The sequence below is a fragment of the Actinia tenebrosa genome, unplaced genomic scaffold (assembly GCF_029948245.1).
Source record: "Actinia tenebrosa isolate PJP-AT-01 unplaced genomic scaffold, QUT_ActTen_1.0 PGA_scaffold4__44_contigs__length_22323623, whole genome shotgun sequence".
Classification (NCBI taxonomy): domain Eukaryota; kingdom Metazoa; phylum Cnidaria; class Anthozoa; order Actiniaria; family Actiniidae; genus Actinia; species Actinia tenebrosa.
Window position 1 is genome coordinate 12,201,343 of NW_028292581.1, and position 19,234 is coordinate 12,220,576.

The following is a 19,234-nucleotide window of genomic DNA, read 5'->3' on the forward strand; positions in this document are numbered from 1 at the left end:
AGTATGTATGTATGTATGTATGTATGTATTCTCGACTTAGTCTCCCTCATATGGACTTTGCATGTAACAAGTAACGCCTTGTGATGAATGAAGGGTAGGAGCGGTTAGATCCGTGGTTGGCTAGGATTCGCTAAACTCTTATTGGAATGTCGAGATCAAAAGAAGAAATCGCGATGTTTGCCGTGGCTGCTGTTGGTGTTTCTGCTGTAGCAGGATATGGCGTTTATAGGTATATCTGCAGTCGCAACGAGCGGCTTAGGGTCAAGAAAGCAACGGATGAAATGGTAAGTATAGTGAGGTCTGATAATACCCCCTAATACCCCCTCGCCCTCTTCCAAACTATTCCATTCCCCGCTAACACAAATAATAACACGTAGCTTCGTCACATTTATTTGATTATGATCTCTGTTCTGTCAGGAAGCGTTTGCCTTTCTTGTTGAAGGCTGTAAGATAAAATATATTTTCAATACATTGGGAATTAGGAATTTCTGTGGGTAAACTTTACTCAAAGAACACTTTTTCGACACTCGTAGATGGCTGAGTGTGCATTTGATCAATATCACACACACACACACATCAGACGATGTTAATTATCATAATGCGACTACAATGGTTTTTATATGATATTTACCTTATTCAGATTCAAATACATGACTGAAATTAGAAAAGGTGCACCTTGAGGTTAGCCCTATATATACAGGTCCCCTGATATTAAAACTACATGAGTAAGACGAACTGTATAAATGAGATGAATAATGTAAAATATAGATACTTACATTGATACAAACTGATGTACGTGACTTAAAAATTTCAATAAATGTTCATGTTCATGTTCTTATGCGTCTCAGAATTTTTCTGAGTCTTATAATTAGCAACTGCACAAGTTTCTTGATATACTGCGCAGAACAGCTCAATTAGATACATTATTACCACAGTACAAATATATATAGTCTATATATATTCTCATATACATATATTTCCTATCGGGCTGATAAACCCACATAATGTGTCCTTATAAGTCTCATATGAGACTTGCAAGGTAGCTCAGTGGTTAGAGCATGGTCAGAGCATGGAACTGGAATCACCAAGGCACATTTTCAAATCCCGTTCAAGACTCAGAATTCTTACATTATTACCAAAGTACAAATATAAAGTATATTTATTCTCATATGGAGCATTACTATTAGTACTGTAACATTGGCTTGAGCATAGTTTGAAATTTAGTGATTATAAACAAACTTGTTTTCTCAGATCAGAGAGAATGAATTGACAGCCTTTGTGTTTATATTATTTTGTTCTAGGTAAAGGCCCTTGACAAGACAAATGTTTACTTGCGTGACTCAATTGGTGTGAGAGAAAAACTGCAAAGGATGTATGAAGCAGGGACTGAAAAGTTACAGGTATTCATGCATACCATTTGCACTTCTAATTTGTTTTTTATGTTTGCTTCAGTTGATTAAAGTTTTGCATGAGTACGAATAGCTACAATCTACAATATCTGCCTTCTGCCTCCATAGCAATGTTGTCTGGCATGCATTTTACCATGTAGTTAACCACTTCATAGGCTAGAGAACTTCATAAACCATCATTGCTAGGGAGGAAAGTGGCAGATTATTTTTGCAATTAATTAATAATATTATAAAATGTTTTAGATTGTTTCAGATTTTGATAAAACACTCACAAAATTCAAAGTAAATGGACTACAAGGCTGTACAGTTCATGGTAAATATTCAATTATTCAATTACCTAAATAAGCATGTTTTCACGGGACTAAATTGTTTTCACCATAATCATAAATCTTTGTGGCGACAGACTTAATTCATTTGATTGGACAAAATGTGTTAACATCAATTCATTCATAATTTATATTGTCAGTACCAATGAAATTGGGCTGCATTTGGTGTGATGAATGAATTGAACATTATTCTGTAATCTGCGTGCATTATTTTATAGTGTTTAACTTTACATTAGAGAAAAAATATTGTAATTCATTGTCTAGCTGTGCATCCAGCGTGGTTGGTCTTTTATTATTGTGTAGGGGTTAACGCTGTCTTATACATGTATATAGTCCTGACTAGAATACTGCATGATTTAAGTGGTGCCAGTTTGAGTCCCGTCAAGGGCATATACTATATTTCTTCCCTAATGTTTATTTTATCTTTTATATTGACTTTAACAGGTGTGCTGGAGACATCAAAACATTTCCCTGAGTCATACAGAGAAAAGGTACGTTTTACAATTTCTCATATGATACAAACAAATTCCAATATTCCATGAGTCAAACAAAGCAGAGTATGTGCCACAAGTAAGCAGTGTGTAGCCATTTTATTGCATACCATCTGCATTGTAAATACCTAAGCATTTAGTCAAGGAATGTAAAACACCACATTACAAGAAGAAATGGTACAATTGCTTTCCTGTTTCTTGATTGGTTGTATTCGAAGGTGTGGGATAAATACTGGATTATCTAATGATTTATGTTAAAATGCATTTTAAAATAATTGTATTAATTTTTATAAAAAAGATGAAGTCCCTATATTTAACATTGGTAGTTCCTTCAGTTGAAATTCAACTGCTATCAATGGAAGCCCACAGTGCGTGCACTCTGCCTACTCTGTCCATTGTTTTAAGAGTTTCAAAGCTGAAGCTACACTGATTAGAGAAAATTTGAAACAGATGTGGAGATCCTGAGGATTGAACCTTGGACCTCCAGCTCCAAAGGCTGTGCACTTACCAACTGAGCTACATCAATCTGCTCCTAACAATATTATAAATGGTATGAAATTTCAAAGGTTATGCATCAGGCCCTATGATGTGGAGTGAACTCCTTCATGAAGGCAGATAGCTACAAGTAGGACAGCTTGGGTTTGGGGATTATAGTATTTGGCCATGTATGAAACACAGCCACTTTTATTTTATCGAAGCCAACTATGTTAATATTTCATCAACATACCATATAATTTTAATTCATATTTTAACCCTTTATTTAGGCTTTGGAACTCAAAGATAAATACCACCCCATCGAACTAAGGTATTTTTTATTACCTGCTTTGAAATTTTATTATAAAATAATTGAGATACTAAGCGAGCTATGACTGGTCAAAAACCATGTTTGATGAGAGTATCAAAACATGCTATATTCATTTTCTGCTACACGTTGTGGTTTCCTATGCTCCTCTCGTGTTCTCTCAACATCCCGCATGTTTTGATCAGAGTATCAAACACGGAAAGTTGTTTTTGATCTGTTAAGCCTAAAACAGGTTCTTATGTCAAGGGGGTGTAAATGGAAAATCTTAGTTTAACAGGTTTCTTAAAATCTAGGTTCTTGAACATGAGTTTATACTGTATATATATATACAGCAAATAGCTAGAATTTATTAATAATTTTTCTGTCCTGTTGAATGATGTTGATCAATCATATGATACTTTTTAGTGACATGTCATCTGAAGAAAAAGGCCCACTTATGGAAGAATGGTAAGTTAATGGAACTCAGATAGTTTATAACTAGAATGTGTAACTTTGAATCAAGCTGTCATAAATTTCTGATTTGACCTAATTCTCTACTCACATTTAATGTTCCCTGAAATGTTTTTTGGTAATATTCCATGCACAAACATTTTACTAACCAATTCAAATATTATTTCAAAGGCACTAGAAAAGTCAATGCTTTTTAATTTGTTTCTGTAACAGGTGGAGCAAAGCACATGATTTAATCAAGGAACTCAACCTTCGCAAGGAAAATCTGCCAGTTATCGTCAAAGAGGCAAATATTGCCTTAAGGTAATTAAACCATTATTCCTGGTCATGTAATTGATCTAATGGCTCATACGTAGGGGATTGTCCTCCTGGTTCAACAGCCTTAATCCCAATCTGGAGGCATAATACTAATTTACTAACAAACCACTCATGATTGTAAGCTGCACAGCTGCTAATAGCGCCTCAATATGCAGCCCGTAAAGTCCTCCACTGCAATGTAAAGCACATTGAGACAATGTAAAAATGGGCTATGTAAGAATCCCATATTATTTTTATTATTATTAAGTGGGGACAGGCCATGGATGATCTGCAACTAACACTAATAATGGCTGCAGAGGAGATGATATTATTTAGAAATTTAAAACAAATGTGACTGCATGTTTTGTTAGATTTACTTTCATTGATGTTTTCACAATTTTAATGCAAAATAGGCATGTAGGCAAGGATAAGAAACTATGGTATGAATGTGTTACTTTGTATTTCATTTGTAGGGATGGTGTTGATTGGCTCTTTGTTAAGTCACACGAGAAGAATGTGCCAATTCTTATCTTGTCTGGTGGCCTTGGAGGTAATGACAAGATGTGACCTACCATGTCTTTTGCTGAATTTCTTAAGTACTGAGTGAAAGGGGAATAGGGCTATAACCATTTTAAAACGTTTACTGCAAGTCCTCCACTCAACCCCAATAAAAAATGTACTTTCCTTACTGATGCCTGACCAACCACTGACTGACACCTCACCAACAACTGACTGACACCTGACCAACCACCGACTGACACCTGACCAACCACCGACTGACACCTGACCAACCACTGACTGACACCTGACCAACCACCGACTGACACCTGACCAACCACTGACTGACACATGACCAACCACCGACTGACACCTGACCAACCACTGACTGACACCTGACCAACCACCAACTGACACCTGACCAACCACTGACTGACGCCTGACCAACCACTGCCTGCCGCCTGACCAACCACCTACTGACACCTGACCAACCACCGACTGACACTTCACCAACCACCGACTGACACCTTACCAACCACTGCCTGACACATCTCCAACCACTGACTGACACCTGACCAACCACCGACTGACGCCTGACCAACCACCGACTGACACCTGACCAACCACCGACTGACACCTGACCAACCACCGACTGACACCTGACCAATCACTGACTGACGCCTGACCAACCACTGCCTGCCGCCTGACCAATAGTGGTAATAAGTGGTAATTAATGTTGTTTGTTGTGAAAACTATGGCTCATAGCCACATTTATTTGTACTTAGATATCATCAAGGTGGTGATAGACCAAGGGAGTGAATTGTATGACAATATTGAAATTAGTGCCAACTTCATGAAATATAATGACCAGGTGAGTTCGTTTATATGATTAAATGATTGTTTCCATAGAGTATATGATGCCATGTAATCCATGAATCAGATCAAAATATTATGAACCATTTAAAGTTTTGAAAATCACTGCTCAAGTGATGCTCAGGCCTAGGCATGGTTATCTTGGACATCATATAATGATATGTTGATAGCAGGTGTTTTTCTGCGCAGTCATTTAAAGTTTCCTCTAAGGTTTTGTATAGAAAAACTGGTATCCATATGAGTGCTGACCATTAATGAAGTCTTCATAACTTACACTTGCAGGGTGTTATGGTTGGATTTGAAGGAAAGCTCATCTCATCCAATAACAAGGAAGAAAGGACAAAAGATCTTGCATTTTTCAAAAAAATGAAGGCAAGTCTTTTTGTTATATTTTTTATTAGTTCTATTCAAAAGAAGCTGGCACGTAGCTGCAAAACCCTTCTGACAAAACGTTTCTTGTGCACAAAATTAATAGTAGTTTGTTTTTTTCATGAGAGGAGTCTCACAAAGAAAGTTTCACATGGAGCCTAATATGATATATTTATTACACTTTTAGGGTCAATATCAGTGTAAAAGCTGTGAATAAAAACCTTATCAGTGAAGTGATACCATATCATTTCACAGTGAACTGGAAATTGTAAATTTTATCATTTTGTCAACCCTTAATTATTCACTTGTTTTCCATCTATCACTCAATACCCAAGCCAGTTATACCTTTGCTGTGTTGGTGGCAGTGGTTTACACTTATCTATACATTGCTTTTATATTGCCGAGACTGATTGGGCACCATAATAACAAATAATCTAAATTTTACGATTGTCAGGGTTTTCATTTAGGGTCAGAGAATACAGACTATAATCTTCTACTTTTTCAAAATCCTATTTCTTTCTACAGAGCCGTACCAATGTTATCGTGATGGGGGATTTAATCCAAGATACCGATGTTGTCAAAAGCATTCAAAATCCTGAAAATGTTCTCACAATTGGATTTCTAAATGAAAAGGTAATTGATGGCAACCATTCTGAAATATGAAATAACTGTTATAAATATGGTTTTCTTATTGGTTGGGGGTGTCTGCTTTATGAGAACACACAGCACTATGTTATGCATGCACATATAGCATACGTGCATTTACATTTTCTATTAATTTATTATAAAGAGTGTGTTTAATCCCCTGTTTATTTCATGCACTATTGGGAAACTGGTCCAGTTAGAACAATGTTTTAAAGAAATATATCGTAGCTACATGTAGCATGACACAGGAAAATATAACCACATTTAATTTATTCTCATACTTCTATGCAAATACTTTTTGCTGCCAAACAAGCTTTTACACCCCTTATGTGGTAAAACCAGCCAGCTTTGCATCAAAATGTGTCAAATTAACATACAAAAGCCAGCACATAAAATTATGCAAATATAAGTCATTGCCTGGACAACCCAGGAAGCCCAATTCCATAAGGAAGCAACTCTTCTCCTCTAGTCCCCCTCCCCCTAGCATTGTTGAATGGACAAGAGATCATGTGCCAGCAGTTGTTCAGTTAGCTGAAACAACACTGATAATGGGGAGGGTTTTTTTTAGTGTCTGGTGATAAATTTGAGCAAAATTTTACAAATATTTTCATGAGATTAGAAATTAAGCATGTGGTTCTAATTATTTTATTATAGTAGTTACTATTGATGGTTTTCAACCATTCCCAAGGGAATTAAATAACAAAAGACATGGTGGCCATGTTGGAGGATATAACAAAAGAATTCATTGAGAATTCTTTTGTTAAGTTCCTCCAACATGGCCGCCATGAAAACCATCAATAATAACCCTGGAACATGTTTCTCATTTTTACACAGCTCTTAAATGTGCTTATTTCTTTCAACACTACTTTTCTCATGCAGGTTGATGAACGACTCAAGGATTATGAAAATGCATTTGATATTGTGATTGTTGATGACCACAGCATTGAAACCGTTGACCTTCTACTGATGAAACTTTTTCACTGCTAAATTATAACCAGGGCTATCTTGCTCTCTTGGTTAACACTCTCACCCTTCTCAAAAGTATGGTGGATGCAAGTCTAACATAAAAATACAAAACAAATCACACTTTTTCTCAATGGAATTGCCCTATTTCACTATGACGTCACCGCTTGTTTATGTGGGGGATAGCTAGAATTGCCAAATCCAATAGAAAATTCAACAAAATTTGCTCCTAGCAAAACAGTTTATCTAAGATGGCCTGGTTTTCAGATATAATATGTGTTATAATATTCAGATATAATATTCTAAGCATTCGCTGGCTATTTTACTTCTTTGTAGATTTATGCGGGTTTTAGAACAATTTTCAGTGAATTTGCGTTGATTTAACCCCCTCCGACAACCATGATCCTTTGCGTTTAAACAATAGGTCATTTTAATGTGACGTCATAGTGAAATAGGGCAATTTGTTGCATTTCTTTTGTATTTCCATGTTAGCCTTGCATTTTAAGAAGGGTCCATTGGGACTCCTTCATACCAGTACTCTAATTTCAATTAATGCCATTAGGAATTATTTCACTTTACTTAATGTTAACTTATTTAAATAAATAACATATACTCAAAAATGCATAGTAAACAAATCTATTGTCTTCCTTTAAATGTCTGCCTTAAACATGAGTTCATTGATAATGATGTCAGTGGCTACCAAGTACTAAGGAATAATAAGGAACACTGTGTTAAACAATCTATACTTTATGATTAAAAGTTGTCTCTGTATTGTGAAATTTACAATTTTTAAACTGACGTTTCCGGAAATATACAGAAAACTTTCTTCCTAACATTCTATCTCTATTGTGCGCGCTATAAGATCCTTAAAACTCACGCATGCAAACATTTTCAGTTACACTCATAAAGGTCTTTGTTTAGACCGAAACGTCTATTTATAAATTGTAGATTTCAAAACTCAGAGACAACTTAAAACTATGATGAATCATGAATCCTGACTGCAATTTCAGAATGTATAGTTCCAAAAATTACCCATACCCCCCTCACAGAAAAATGTTTTTAAGACACCCCCTACCCCCCAGAAAGTTCAATTTTCTTCCATACGAACTCTGTAATTTTTGTCCTTTTTCTGATTCCCCTACTCTTTGGAAATTCCAAATTCCTCTGTGAGGTGGCTATGGATGATTTCTGGATTTACACAATATTTAAACTACAGTAGACTATGTATTATATAGAAAGAAACAATCTGTGTTGTAACTTTCTTACACAACACATGCTCCGATAAACTACAGTAATAATATAACAGTTCTCAACCAATCAGAGTGTGTGTTTACTATAATTATGATTAAAATAATAACTAATATAAAATTTAGTTTTATGAGCTTTCCTGTTTTTACTCAATATGAATAAATAAATAAGAGGTAAATTAATACAAGGAACATAGTCATCAACATGGTCTAATATGAGAAAACATAGGTAAAGAGCTTTATTAATAATCAATTAGTTTTAAACTTTTTAAAATCGGCCGTTTGCATGATGGCGTCATTTTACTACCAGTACCAGAATGTTTCACGAATTTTCTCTCTTATTCAAATTAGTATTTCCTTATGAGAATAGTAAGACAATTGGTGCTAATTAACTGAACAAAAGAAAGTATGCTAGGAAGTAGTGGTAGTTAATGATGTTATAATTCAAGTGACCTTTTGTAAGACAAGTGTTAGTAGTAGTAAGAGTATATGGCAATAAAAAGTATTTCTAATCTTTGTAGACTGAATATAATTTATTTCTGCAAGCAAATAGAGCGTTTTCACTCACGTGAGAAGGCAGCCATAAACAATAGAAACTTTCTGTACAGTATTTGCATAAAAATAGAGTTCAATTCCCGGAGGATAGAAAATGTATTGTTTTGGTGTGACGCTGTGACGTCACGTGAAAACGCTCTATTAATAGCCTTCTTTGGGTTCTCTGACACATGAATAGCCCCGAGTTCTATCAATCATTCACTCATCCGTCTTGTGTTAAGCAGCTGTCACTTCATCTAAATCATTATTTCAGGATCCTGAATTGGGGGTCCTAATCCCATTTCCCAGCCCCAATTTCAACAAAATCCCATAGACCCAGCCTATGTTTTGCTCAAATCTCAATCTCAATCTCAATCCCATTTTATGATTTTTTAATTTTTGTTTGTGAATCCCACTCCCAGTGCATAAAATCCCATTTTCCCAGCCCCAAAAAGGCGACTCCCAGCTCAGGACCCTATTATTTATAATGATAATTCTTTCATGGACGATAAAGATTGGACACTTGTGCAGCCCTTGCTTTGCCAGTTGTTCAGCAGCCTGCTGGTGCTTATATTAGCAATCAATCTTCTGTTAAGAGGATGTCACTTCATCTTCATCATTCTTTATGATGGTGATTCTTTTCTTGTCAGACTCAACTTCCAATTCCAATTCTTTTAGTACCCATCTAAGAGGAAACCAGAATCAAAGAAGCTTTAAATGAGGATTGGAATTGCAAAACATGAAAATCTGAGTAGGCTTCATGCCTACATATTTTAATTACTTTGATTATGCAATGCAAGTTAATCAGCCTTCACTGCAGTGGCGGATCCAGGATTTTTCAAAGGGGGGTTCCGTTTCTTAAACTGTGTATAATTCTCTTTTGTTTAGTCGATGTCTGACAAAAAAATATTTTAATTACTTTGATTATGCAATGCAAGTTAATCAGCCTTCACTGCAGTGGCGGATCCAGGATTTTTCAAAGGGGGGTTCCGTTTCTTAAACTGTGTATAATTCTCTTTTGTTTAGTCGATGTCTGACAAAAAAATTGGCTCTAATCAACGAACCCCCCTGGATCCGCCACTGCACTGGATGGAATATGATGTGAGACATCAGGGGCGGATCCAGGGGAGGGGTGCAGGGGGTGCGCACCCCTCCCTGGTTACACTTTGTGCTCCTACCTCGATGATAACCAATTTTGTTTTTTGCCTTTGATTCTAAGGGGTGCACCCCTCCCTGTCTGGGTTAACATTGTGCACAGCACCCCTCCCTGAAACAAAAACCTGGATCCGCCCCTGGACATTGTCCTTGCCATTGCTATTCTCTCTAGGAATTGAATGAGCACTTACTGATAGGATGGCAAGGACAAGAGTTCATGCATGGTAAACCATTTTTAAAACCTGCTCATGTCATTGTTGCCCTGGAATCATTGTTCTGGATGCTTGTTGATCTTTTCCTCTATACTAACAGGACTGACATGGTCTGAAAGGGTGGGAAATGCAACAGATAAGGTTTATACTTACTGTTCATCCAGGGATTGTCTGGTTGCAAATGAAAACAAATTTCCTGCAGTCTTGCTTCCCCTAACAGGGATCACAATCTGCATAAAAACAATTATTCAATCATTATCATCATCATTATTATTATTATTACCACTATTTTTAGTTATCATTATCAAATATAAACTATAAATAACTTTGTAAGAGAAAAACATACATATAGAGATAAACTTAAATAGACATATTGCAGCAAATTCTAAACAACTATCGATATAATAAACAACAATATTTGAACAAAAGCCCTTTCAGTTATGGATACAATCCAATGTCCTCATCCTCATCATCATCGATCGTCATCATCATCATAGTTGTCATCATCATCATTCATTTAAGTCCATCTTCATTCATACCTGTGCCTTCTCGTGGTCCACTTGTATGTCTTTGCGTCCAAGATTCATGTATCTGAAACGCACAGGGTTCCCAACAGCCTCAACAGCAACAGGATGCTTTCTAAACTCATCCACTGACTTCTTGTAATAATCCATTGACGCCAAATTTGCTGATGAAATATAACGATAATAAGACGGTACATTATTTTTTCCGGATCTTAAAGCATAATATTTGAAGTTATATTTCTAAATTATTATTACTTGATAGACAGTAGCTGATTGGAAATGTTTTTGCACATTTTCGTGTCTTCTCACCTTAAATATCAGCAAAACACACTGCTTACCTACCTTGTATTCTATGGTGACAGAATGCAGCCCCTACAACAGCTACAACTGCCCCATAGACAGCACATTTTTTCAATATTTCTACAGTCATTTTAACGATTCTCGATCCAACCATCCGCCATCTTGTTGCTCCAACCACAGGTAGCCCAAGTGTAGAAGGTTACTTGGCTTGGGCTTCCTGTGTTATTACCAGCGTATGTTCACACAGCGCATGCTCCCAAGGGGTATTCAAGATGGCGGGCAAAATCAAATATTTGTAAAAGAGTAGTTCACTTTTATAACTCGAAACATTATTTCGTATTAAGTAATATTGCTTCTGTCATGAAAGGGCCAGCACAGTGTAGGGTATGATATTATATATATTTTATGAAATAATACGTCAAGTTTATAACGACTAAGTTTTATGAGTTCAACAACTTTTATTTTCTCGCGTTCAACTAAAATTATTAAAGTTATAAAAAGTAAGCATAAGCTTATATTATTGAACTCGATAAAATTATTCTTTTTAAACACAGCCATCTAAAGCCTCTCTTGTAGCACGCGGGCTTGCTGCAAAGCCTGTCAAAGGGAAAAGGTGGGTAAGACGAAACGTTTGTTGAAGTTTTGGAATTTTCTCGCAGTCACGATGATTTAGACTTGAATTTATTTTTAAGTTGTATTTCTTGTTCACGACCAGAAATGCAAAGAATAAGAAAGTTCCTGATGCCAAGCCTGGTTATTCCTTATATTCCACAGATTCTGAAGACCAGGTTGGTTTTGTATAAAGTCTATGTATTGTTAACAAGCAAAACAGCCTTAAGACTTTTTGGGGTTTTTGGTTTCTTTAATTAAAAAGAAAAAAAAAATTGAAAAAATGAAAAAGAAAAAGAAAAAAAATTTAAAAAAAGATTTTATTCTTCCATTGCACATTACGTCATCACAGCCTCTCGGGGGAGCGTTGGTGGCATTTAACAAAAGATTTCTCATTAGCACCCATTGTTAACAGTACCACAATGGCTGCAATGCTTTTGTCTTTTAACTCTCTTGGGAATTCTTGCAACCTGTCAATTGATAGAAGCCAACAAGACAGATATTTGCCATTATAACAACAACAACAACAACTATCTTTATTACCAATTTACATATATACATATATATATATCAAATTAATTATTTGCATTTGTCCATTTCACAGCCATTTGTTGGCCATTTTTTGATCTCACAAGCTGATGAAATGACCACATTGACATTCATGGACATGTGTTGATGGGTCAAAGAACTCAATTATCAACTCCCTAAATCCCACAGTTGGTGATCATAGATAAAATATCAGACCCACCTTACGTACAGTACCTTGGTTATTCCATTCCTACTACTCAAAGGACATTATAAAAACCATATATAACTGATGCATAAAATAATTAATTCCTTTCTTACAGGCTTCCAGTGTTGGTCGAGGTTTAGACAGATGTGCTGCCTTGTTAACTAACATTCTTGACAGTGACTCCAAAGGTAACTCTAGTTACATAACTTCATTTATTGTGTTTCTGTTACAGTGTGACTACTATAACCAGGGCCACTTAGACAGTGTGAACCAATCAAATCGTAGAATAAAAACAATGCATTCCAACTTCGGGTAGTGGAGCCAATCAGAAAGCAGGAGAAAACAATAGCCTTTCAACATAACTTTTTATTCCCATGAGAAAATGATGATGGCTATCTAGTCGTTTACACACGTAACATCAATGTTAAATTACAATTCTCGTGCAGTCTAGGTTTCTGATTTGTTTTCATTCTACACTTTAATGTGGATCTTAATGGAGGCTGTTATATATTTTTTTGTACCAACTATTTAAATCTGGTATAATCATTAATTTAATATTTTTCAAAATATTTCGCATTTGCTTCTAGCTCCCCCTCCACCCCCCCCCCCCCCCCCCCTTCCCCCAAGTTTGATCATAGAATGAGGACCATAGGTTTGTGTTACCCTCGTTAAAAAAACTAGTATCTTTTCACCTTCATGTAAATTATGTCACTTTTCAATGTGAATCAAATAGATCCAAGAAAGATGAAAATAGCAGAGAGTAAGAAGGTTATGAATAAAAGAGGGAGATCTGCATCTACACCAGCTGCTAAGCCTGTGCCTGCTAAAGGCAAGGTTCCTGTTGTCAAATCTCAGGCTATAGTCATTCCCACTGCTTCTCAGAAGGATCAAGGTGAGTATCTCTCTTCTCTGCATTTCTCTCTTCACATTTAATTACTGAGGTAAGTGCTAAAGAAATCCAAGAATTTATTTCCTCCAAAGTTCAGAGACATTATAGGCTCTAAAAAAAACTCAGAAGAAGCCTCAAATTTCTCCATTTGGTTAGATTTGTTTTCCAATAGTTTTTGATCTATGCGCTCATCTTAAGGGTAACATATAACAACTTGTTACGACTCAAAAGATAATTTTGTTAACTCTTTTGCTGTGTCAAAACCAATAAAGCTGACACATCTTTCCTATGATTTCATTGTCTTGGGAATGATTGCAAACCACTTTCATGCATATGCCTATTTCAAAAAACATTGTCATTGGAGGTCTGAAATTGCAATCTGATCAATACGACGTAAACAAAATGTGTACTTTTATGTTTTCTGGTTAAGACATAAAAAACCACATAACTCAAAGGTCTTGCTTCATATTCCAATCTAGAATGAAACCACATTGCAGCGTGCTCAGCAGGTCTCAGATTTCAGGTCTCTGACTGACTTACTTGACTTGACTTACTGTACGCGTCTTTTATTGAAGGATAACTCTAAGTCAAACCAAAAGCTTACCCCAGCCTATACAGTATTTATAATGTCTTTGTGTTCTCCGCAGCCCCTTCTACAGTCTATAATGATCGTCTTGTTGCATCTACTCCTTTACTAAATTCTGAAGAGAGAAAAAAGCAGCATGATCTATTGGAAAGGGAGCAGGAGTTAACCCGTCAAATACAGCAGTTGAGACAACACTTTGAGTTGCTGCAGGTACTGTAAATAATTCAAAAAATAGAATATACCGTATATATATGTATATATATATACTGTAGGCTTCTCCAATTCCAATTTTCAATACCCTGAAACAACTTTTGAAGTGATCAAACTCAGGGCATGGCTATTTACGCACAGTTTAGATTGCAATGTAGTGTGTCCCATGATTCCCATCTACGTATTATTTATTAGAACATGTGTAATAGGTAAATTACGAGCCTTGTATGAAAGGACTGAAGAAGAGGGCCAATGGGCCTTTCACAACTTCAAGTCGCGTAAAAAATGAGCCAGCTCAACTAGAAACGGTGGACAGCTGTTTTGGCCTGTATTGGGCCTTGTCAGCATGGTGTATCTAGTGAGCTGGTAGAATTTCATGAAAAAGTAGTACATGAGAGATGAAGAGGTAAGCCGAGTGGGATGGGCTCGGAAATCATATAAGAACATGTGTAATAGGTAAATTACGAGCCTTGTATGAAACAACTTAAGAAGAGGGCCAATGAGCCTTTCACAACTTTAAGTCGCATAAAAAATGTGTCAGCTCATTCAAAATATTCAAGATATTCAAGATATGAAATTGAATCGATTTTCTTCTTCTTCAGCAACAAAAAAGTCCTGAGATTCAGGAACAGCAAAAACGCAGTCTGCAAGATTCAATGCTACATGAACTAGATGAATACCAGAATACTGAATCACCAAATCCAATGCACCAAAGTTCTTCAAAGAATTCAGCTTCTAGGGATGAGGTGCCCACCAGCCATGCAAACAAAGGTACATCAAGTGCTAGGAGAAGCTTAGACTTCAGTCACTCTCATGAAACAAATGAAAATGAAATCGGAAAAGAATCTCCAATGGAAGTGCGACAAACAGCATTTAAAACCAGCGAATCTTTGGGGAGACCCAAGAAACAGGTGAGGGTTGTCTCGCCTGACTCAGATGAGCAATATAAGCCAAGGTCAAGGTCACCAACTAGGAATGTCTCCTTTTCTAAACATTCCATTCCCAGTGAAGATCATTTATCAGTTCAATCCAAATCTAGAATGAGTTTTTCACCAGTAGCAGCTGAAAATCAAGTTAGAACACTACAGTACTTGACAAGAGAATTAAGAGAAGTGATTGGAAAAAGTGGTAGGTTGTTTAATTGATGTTCCTCTTCTAGCCTCTCAGCAAAATCTCCATACATCAAAACACCCATCCTACCACCCATTCATACATGTACACCTATTAATCTACCCATTCCTTTTCTAAACTGCCAGCTCATCCAGTCGTCGCCCATCAATCCATCTTTAATCAACCCACACACCTATTCATCCATTCATTCCATCAATGGACTACTTCGACGATAAGGCAGCCATCTTGCTAGGGGGCAAAACAAGCAAAGATGAAGGAAAATATATAGTTTCGTGTGTTTGTCTTTCTTCTAGGGGTAAAGGTGATCATTGTGACGTCTTATTTCATTGTTGTATGCTCTTGTGGTAAGCTGTTGATATCAATCAACGTCATTACTGTAACAAAGCTTTATCTGCCCCCTGGATGTCCCATAATGCCTTGCGATCCAAGATGGCCGCCGTATCGTTGAAGTAGTCCATTTGCTTAATTTGTTTACTTATTCATTCTATCCACCCATTCATCCATCCCTCCATCCATTTATCCATTCTTTCATTGATGCCTCCATTTATTCGAAATGCTACCATACTGACAGTTACCATGTACCGTAGCTTAGGAAAATATGAATTTGTTCATCAAGGTTTACAGTGTATCTATGATATGGTGCCTTTAAATGCTGTACCTGTCGTGAGTCACCACATCTTATCCTCAAGATACTGTACTCATAAAGAATTCTTATTTAGATGACTTGGAAGTCAATAGATTATTAATGGAAATAGACCAGACATGCAGTCTATTGCCATACATGTGCACCCCAAGTACCACCACCAACAGCAGCAGCAGCAGTACTAGTGCTGGTAGGGACCACCCTGACGTACACCAACTGAAGCTAGAGAATGCACAGTTGAGAAGGTAAAATTGTGCTCTTGTTATAATTAACAAACAAAACAGCTTTTTGGTGCTTATGGCGCATCCTGCTTGCTTTATTACTGAACGGTGCACGGTCGTGTTTTATACTGTATAGTTACTAATTTTATTTTGGTATTGAATTTACTTACGGAAAAAAAAAGACAGTCACAATATCTAGCAGAAACTCGCACGCGCGCAGATAGCGTCAGCACTGTGCCCCGTTCACTAATGAAGCACAATTTTCGACCAATCAGCGTGCAGCACGTACTATGCTAACAATATAATAAAACTATTACACAAACCAAAATCGCAGAGGAGACAGTGGGATTAGAGGCACGCATGCGCAACGTTGAGATCACTGAGTATAAAAAATCTAAGGAATATTGTTCTTTTAAAACAGGAGTTTACGGATCACAGAAGGAAAAAGCCAGGAAAAGGAACGTTTGATGCAGAACTTTGAAGACATGCAGAGAGGACAAAGTAGCTTATCATTTGAATGTAAGTACTCCTTCATATCTACAACATAAGCATGGTACTATCACTACCCACACCCCTCCCCTCCCCTACTCGATTTGCTGCTAGACAGATCACCTCAAGAGTTCTCCCAGTGCACCCTTTATAATTTGTGAGGTCCACTAGTCCTAATTCACTGTTTTTGCATTTCAGATTACAGTATATCATTTCCTTGTATATTGTATCTTTGTTTAGCAGTAACACTTGATTAGATACATTAATACATTAATATTATTAAGGTCTACTTGAGGGGGGCTATGGAGGACCCAGGAAGTGTGGGGTACCCAGAATGAAAAAGTGACAATTAATTACCAGACATTTAAACTAAGGTCAAGCGTCGAACTTTACATGAGCCGAACCTAATGACATCAAAGAAGACCGCCTTGTTACAGTGAGTTGGCATTATAGTGCATTATGGGAATTTTTAGGCTCAAATATATTTCCAAGGTGGCATCTATTTCGTCCCCTAAAACAGCCCCAAAACGCATTGCATTGTCAACTCACACCAGTTTTCCCTCATATTCTGTATAATTCATTCGTCTTGTGCTTTCTCCTCAGTGGCCGCTTGTAGATCAGAAAATGCGTCACTACAGAAACAGCTTCAAGAAGAAAAAGAGTCGAAAGAAAAGCTAAAGAAGGAAATTGAAAACCTTGAGAAAGTGAGTCCCTTTCCAAATAATAATACAGCTTCAGTTTAAGTTGTGACGTATTTCCGTCACAAAAACCGCTATTACTGAGCGCGGACTACACCAACCAAAGTCACCCAGACAAATTTAAATGCAAATTAGCCAATCACGAGCGAGTATTTAAACAATAGAATCTATACAAATTTTCACATTTTCCTCTTTAAAATCATATGTTTTACTTTATACGAGTGTGTGTATGATACGGGAGTGAACAAGAAACAGTTTACCAGAATTCACTAATTCATCTGTTATGCAGCGTTAAAAATGTAATTTGTGAATTTGATTTAAAATTTGTTTGGGTGGTCTTGGGTAATGTAGTTGTACTGTAAGATAAAGCAAAAGATGTTCTCAGTGATTGAAGCATCTTATACTCATTAATGATTCATGAGCTCATCGACTAACCAGGGTTTCTTATTTGTACCACGTGCAGTAGTTTGAAACCCCCATCAAATACGACCGCACCCATTTCAAAGTTCTAGTACTTTGGAATATTTCAAAGTCCTACTACTCGGACTTTGAAACCTTATATGTATGCGATATTGACGTCAAATTCAAAAGCTCAGGCACTACGACAACTTATGATTTACAACCATCTCTTACCGTATAAGGGGCTCTTCCGTGAGGTTCGCTCCACTGACTCACACTAGCACTTCACTATTTACACCATACAACACTCAGCTTACTACCTTTACTCTAAGAACAAATCTCTTGATTGGATCAAATATCCACACAGGTAAGTCTGATCATTTCGAATCTAGAATCACACCTGCACATGCGTGATGGCCCAAGTCTTACATTCTAACAGCACTTCTGTGTTCATTGTTATTTAGGTTGTGTTAGATTCAAAAGAAGACAAGAAGCGCTTCATACATATCTTGGAGAATAAAGTAAGGAATTGAATCAATTAACATTCTGATAGCTAAATTACACTAACAGGTCACGCGACACTACCCCTTAAAATCAAACAAGTGTATCAAAATGGAGACCAGAAACGAAAAAAGCACCTCGATATTATAGTAAAAAGGGGAAGTTGCTTGCCAGTCCTACGCATTATTCTATTCAGATCCTTATAGAATATTCTATTTTATATTTAATGCCATTTCTCCTGTGTCACATTTTACGAACAGAAACTTCGCTTTGTTACTATAATACCGAGGTGCTCTTTATTTGATTACAAATACTTGTTACAAACAAAATGGAACGAGAACACTTGAATAGTAACTACTGAACTACATATTAGATATAATAAAAGTAACAAAATATAGAATTAAAAAATGATAGAGATATAGAAAAACTAATCAAATCAAGACTTCGAACGTATTCGTCGTATTGCATGTGCCAGTACACATTAGAAGCAAGGTCTCCGCTATAGCTGTCATAGTTTCTATTTGCACATTCCAAGTTTTTGTAGAGCAAGAGCTTTGAGGGCTTTACGGTCAGTTTTACCTGTGTTCTTCAAAGGAAATGCTTCCATAACCAATGTATACCTTTGTTTTCGCGTTGCTCCAGTTTCATCAGTCTTCAATTGTTGTGATGACCATTCTTCAAACTCGGTTACACTCGACTCCAAGCGGCTCCCTGGCTTTGGAATCACGCATGCGCAAATCTCCTCTCCTTCGCGCTCATCGGGCACGCCAATGACAGCAACTGCCTTGACATCAGGGTAGGTTGACAGCACCATCTCGACTTCAATGGGGTAGATATTGATGGTCATTTTAGAGATCACTTCACTCATTCGGCCGCAAGCATGGAGCCCGCCATGATGGTCAATATAGCCTACGTCATCTGTGTGAAACCATCCCCTTGGATCCACTCGTATTGACGTTGCCTTAGGATCTTCGAGATATTCGCGGAAACGATACGGGTAACGGACACAAATCTCACCCATTTCTTCAAA

The 19,234-nt window shown here is 36.9% G+C and overlaps 3 protein-coding genes across 3 annotated transcripts in view; 2 read left to right on the forward strand and 1 right to left on the reverse strand.

Annotated features, from left to right (window-relative positions):
• Positions 1–87: 87 nt before the first annotated feature.
• Positions 88–8,887, forward strand: LOC116302708 (7-methylguanosine phosphate-specific 5'-nucleotidase A). Its single transcript, XM_031712072.2, has 12 exons — positions 88–284; positions 1,302–1,400; positions 1,653–1,722; positions 2,180–2,226; positions 2,991–3,031; positions 3,434–3,475; positions 3,692–3,781; positions 4,249–4,325; positions 5,059–5,144; positions 5,429–5,518; positions 6,041–6,148; positions 7,040–8,887. The coding sequence occupies exons 1-12, from the start codon at positions 147–149 to the stop codon at positions 7,145–7,147; spliced, it is 996 nt and encodes a 331-aa protein (XP_031567932.2). The 5' UTR covers positions 88–146; the 3' UTR covers positions 7,148–8,887.
• A 101-nt stretch (positions 8,888–8,988) lies between these two features.
• LOC116302612 (cytochrome c oxidase assembly factor 1 homolog) lies at positions 8,989–11,268 on the reverse strand. Its single transcript, XM_031711954.2, has 4 exons — positions 11,138–11,268; positions 10,811–10,959; positions 10,425–10,501; positions 8,989–9,589 (listed from the first exon to the last, which is right to left on the reverse strand). The coding sequence occupies exons 1-4, from the start codon at positions 11,247–11,249 to the stop codon at positions 9,496–9,498; spliced, it is 432 nt and encodes a 143-aa protein (XP_031567814.2). The 5' UTR covers positions 11,250–11,268; the 3' UTR covers positions 8,989–9,495.
• Positions 11,269–11,366: 98 nt separating this feature from the next.
• Positions 11,367–19,234, forward strand: part of LOC116302556 (uncharacterized) — a 33,663-nt gene continuing 25,795 nt past the window's right edge. The window contains exons 1-11 of the mRNA XM_089037092.1: positions 11,367–11,479; positions 11,650–11,708; positions 11,811–11,883; positions 12,553–12,625; positions 13,171–13,329; positions 13,974–14,122; positions 14,725–15,250; positions 15,973–16,141; positions 16,539–16,636; positions 17,210–17,310; positions 18,168–18,224. Coding sequence (XP_088893218.1) covers positions 11,456–11,479; positions 11,650–11,708; positions 11,811–11,883; positions 12,553–12,625; positions 13,171–13,329; positions 13,974–14,122; positions 14,725–15,250; positions 15,973–16,141; positions 16,539–16,636; positions 17,210–17,310; positions 18,168–18,224 — 1,488 coding nt within the window. The 5' untranslated portion in view covers positions 11,367–11,455. The remainder of the gene's footprint in view (positions 11,480–11,649; positions 11,709–11,810; positions 11,884–12,552; positions 12,626–13,170; positions 13,330–13,973; positions 14,123–14,724; positions 15,251–15,972; positions 16,142–16,538; positions 16,637–17,209; positions 17,311–18,167; positions 18,225–19,234) is intronic.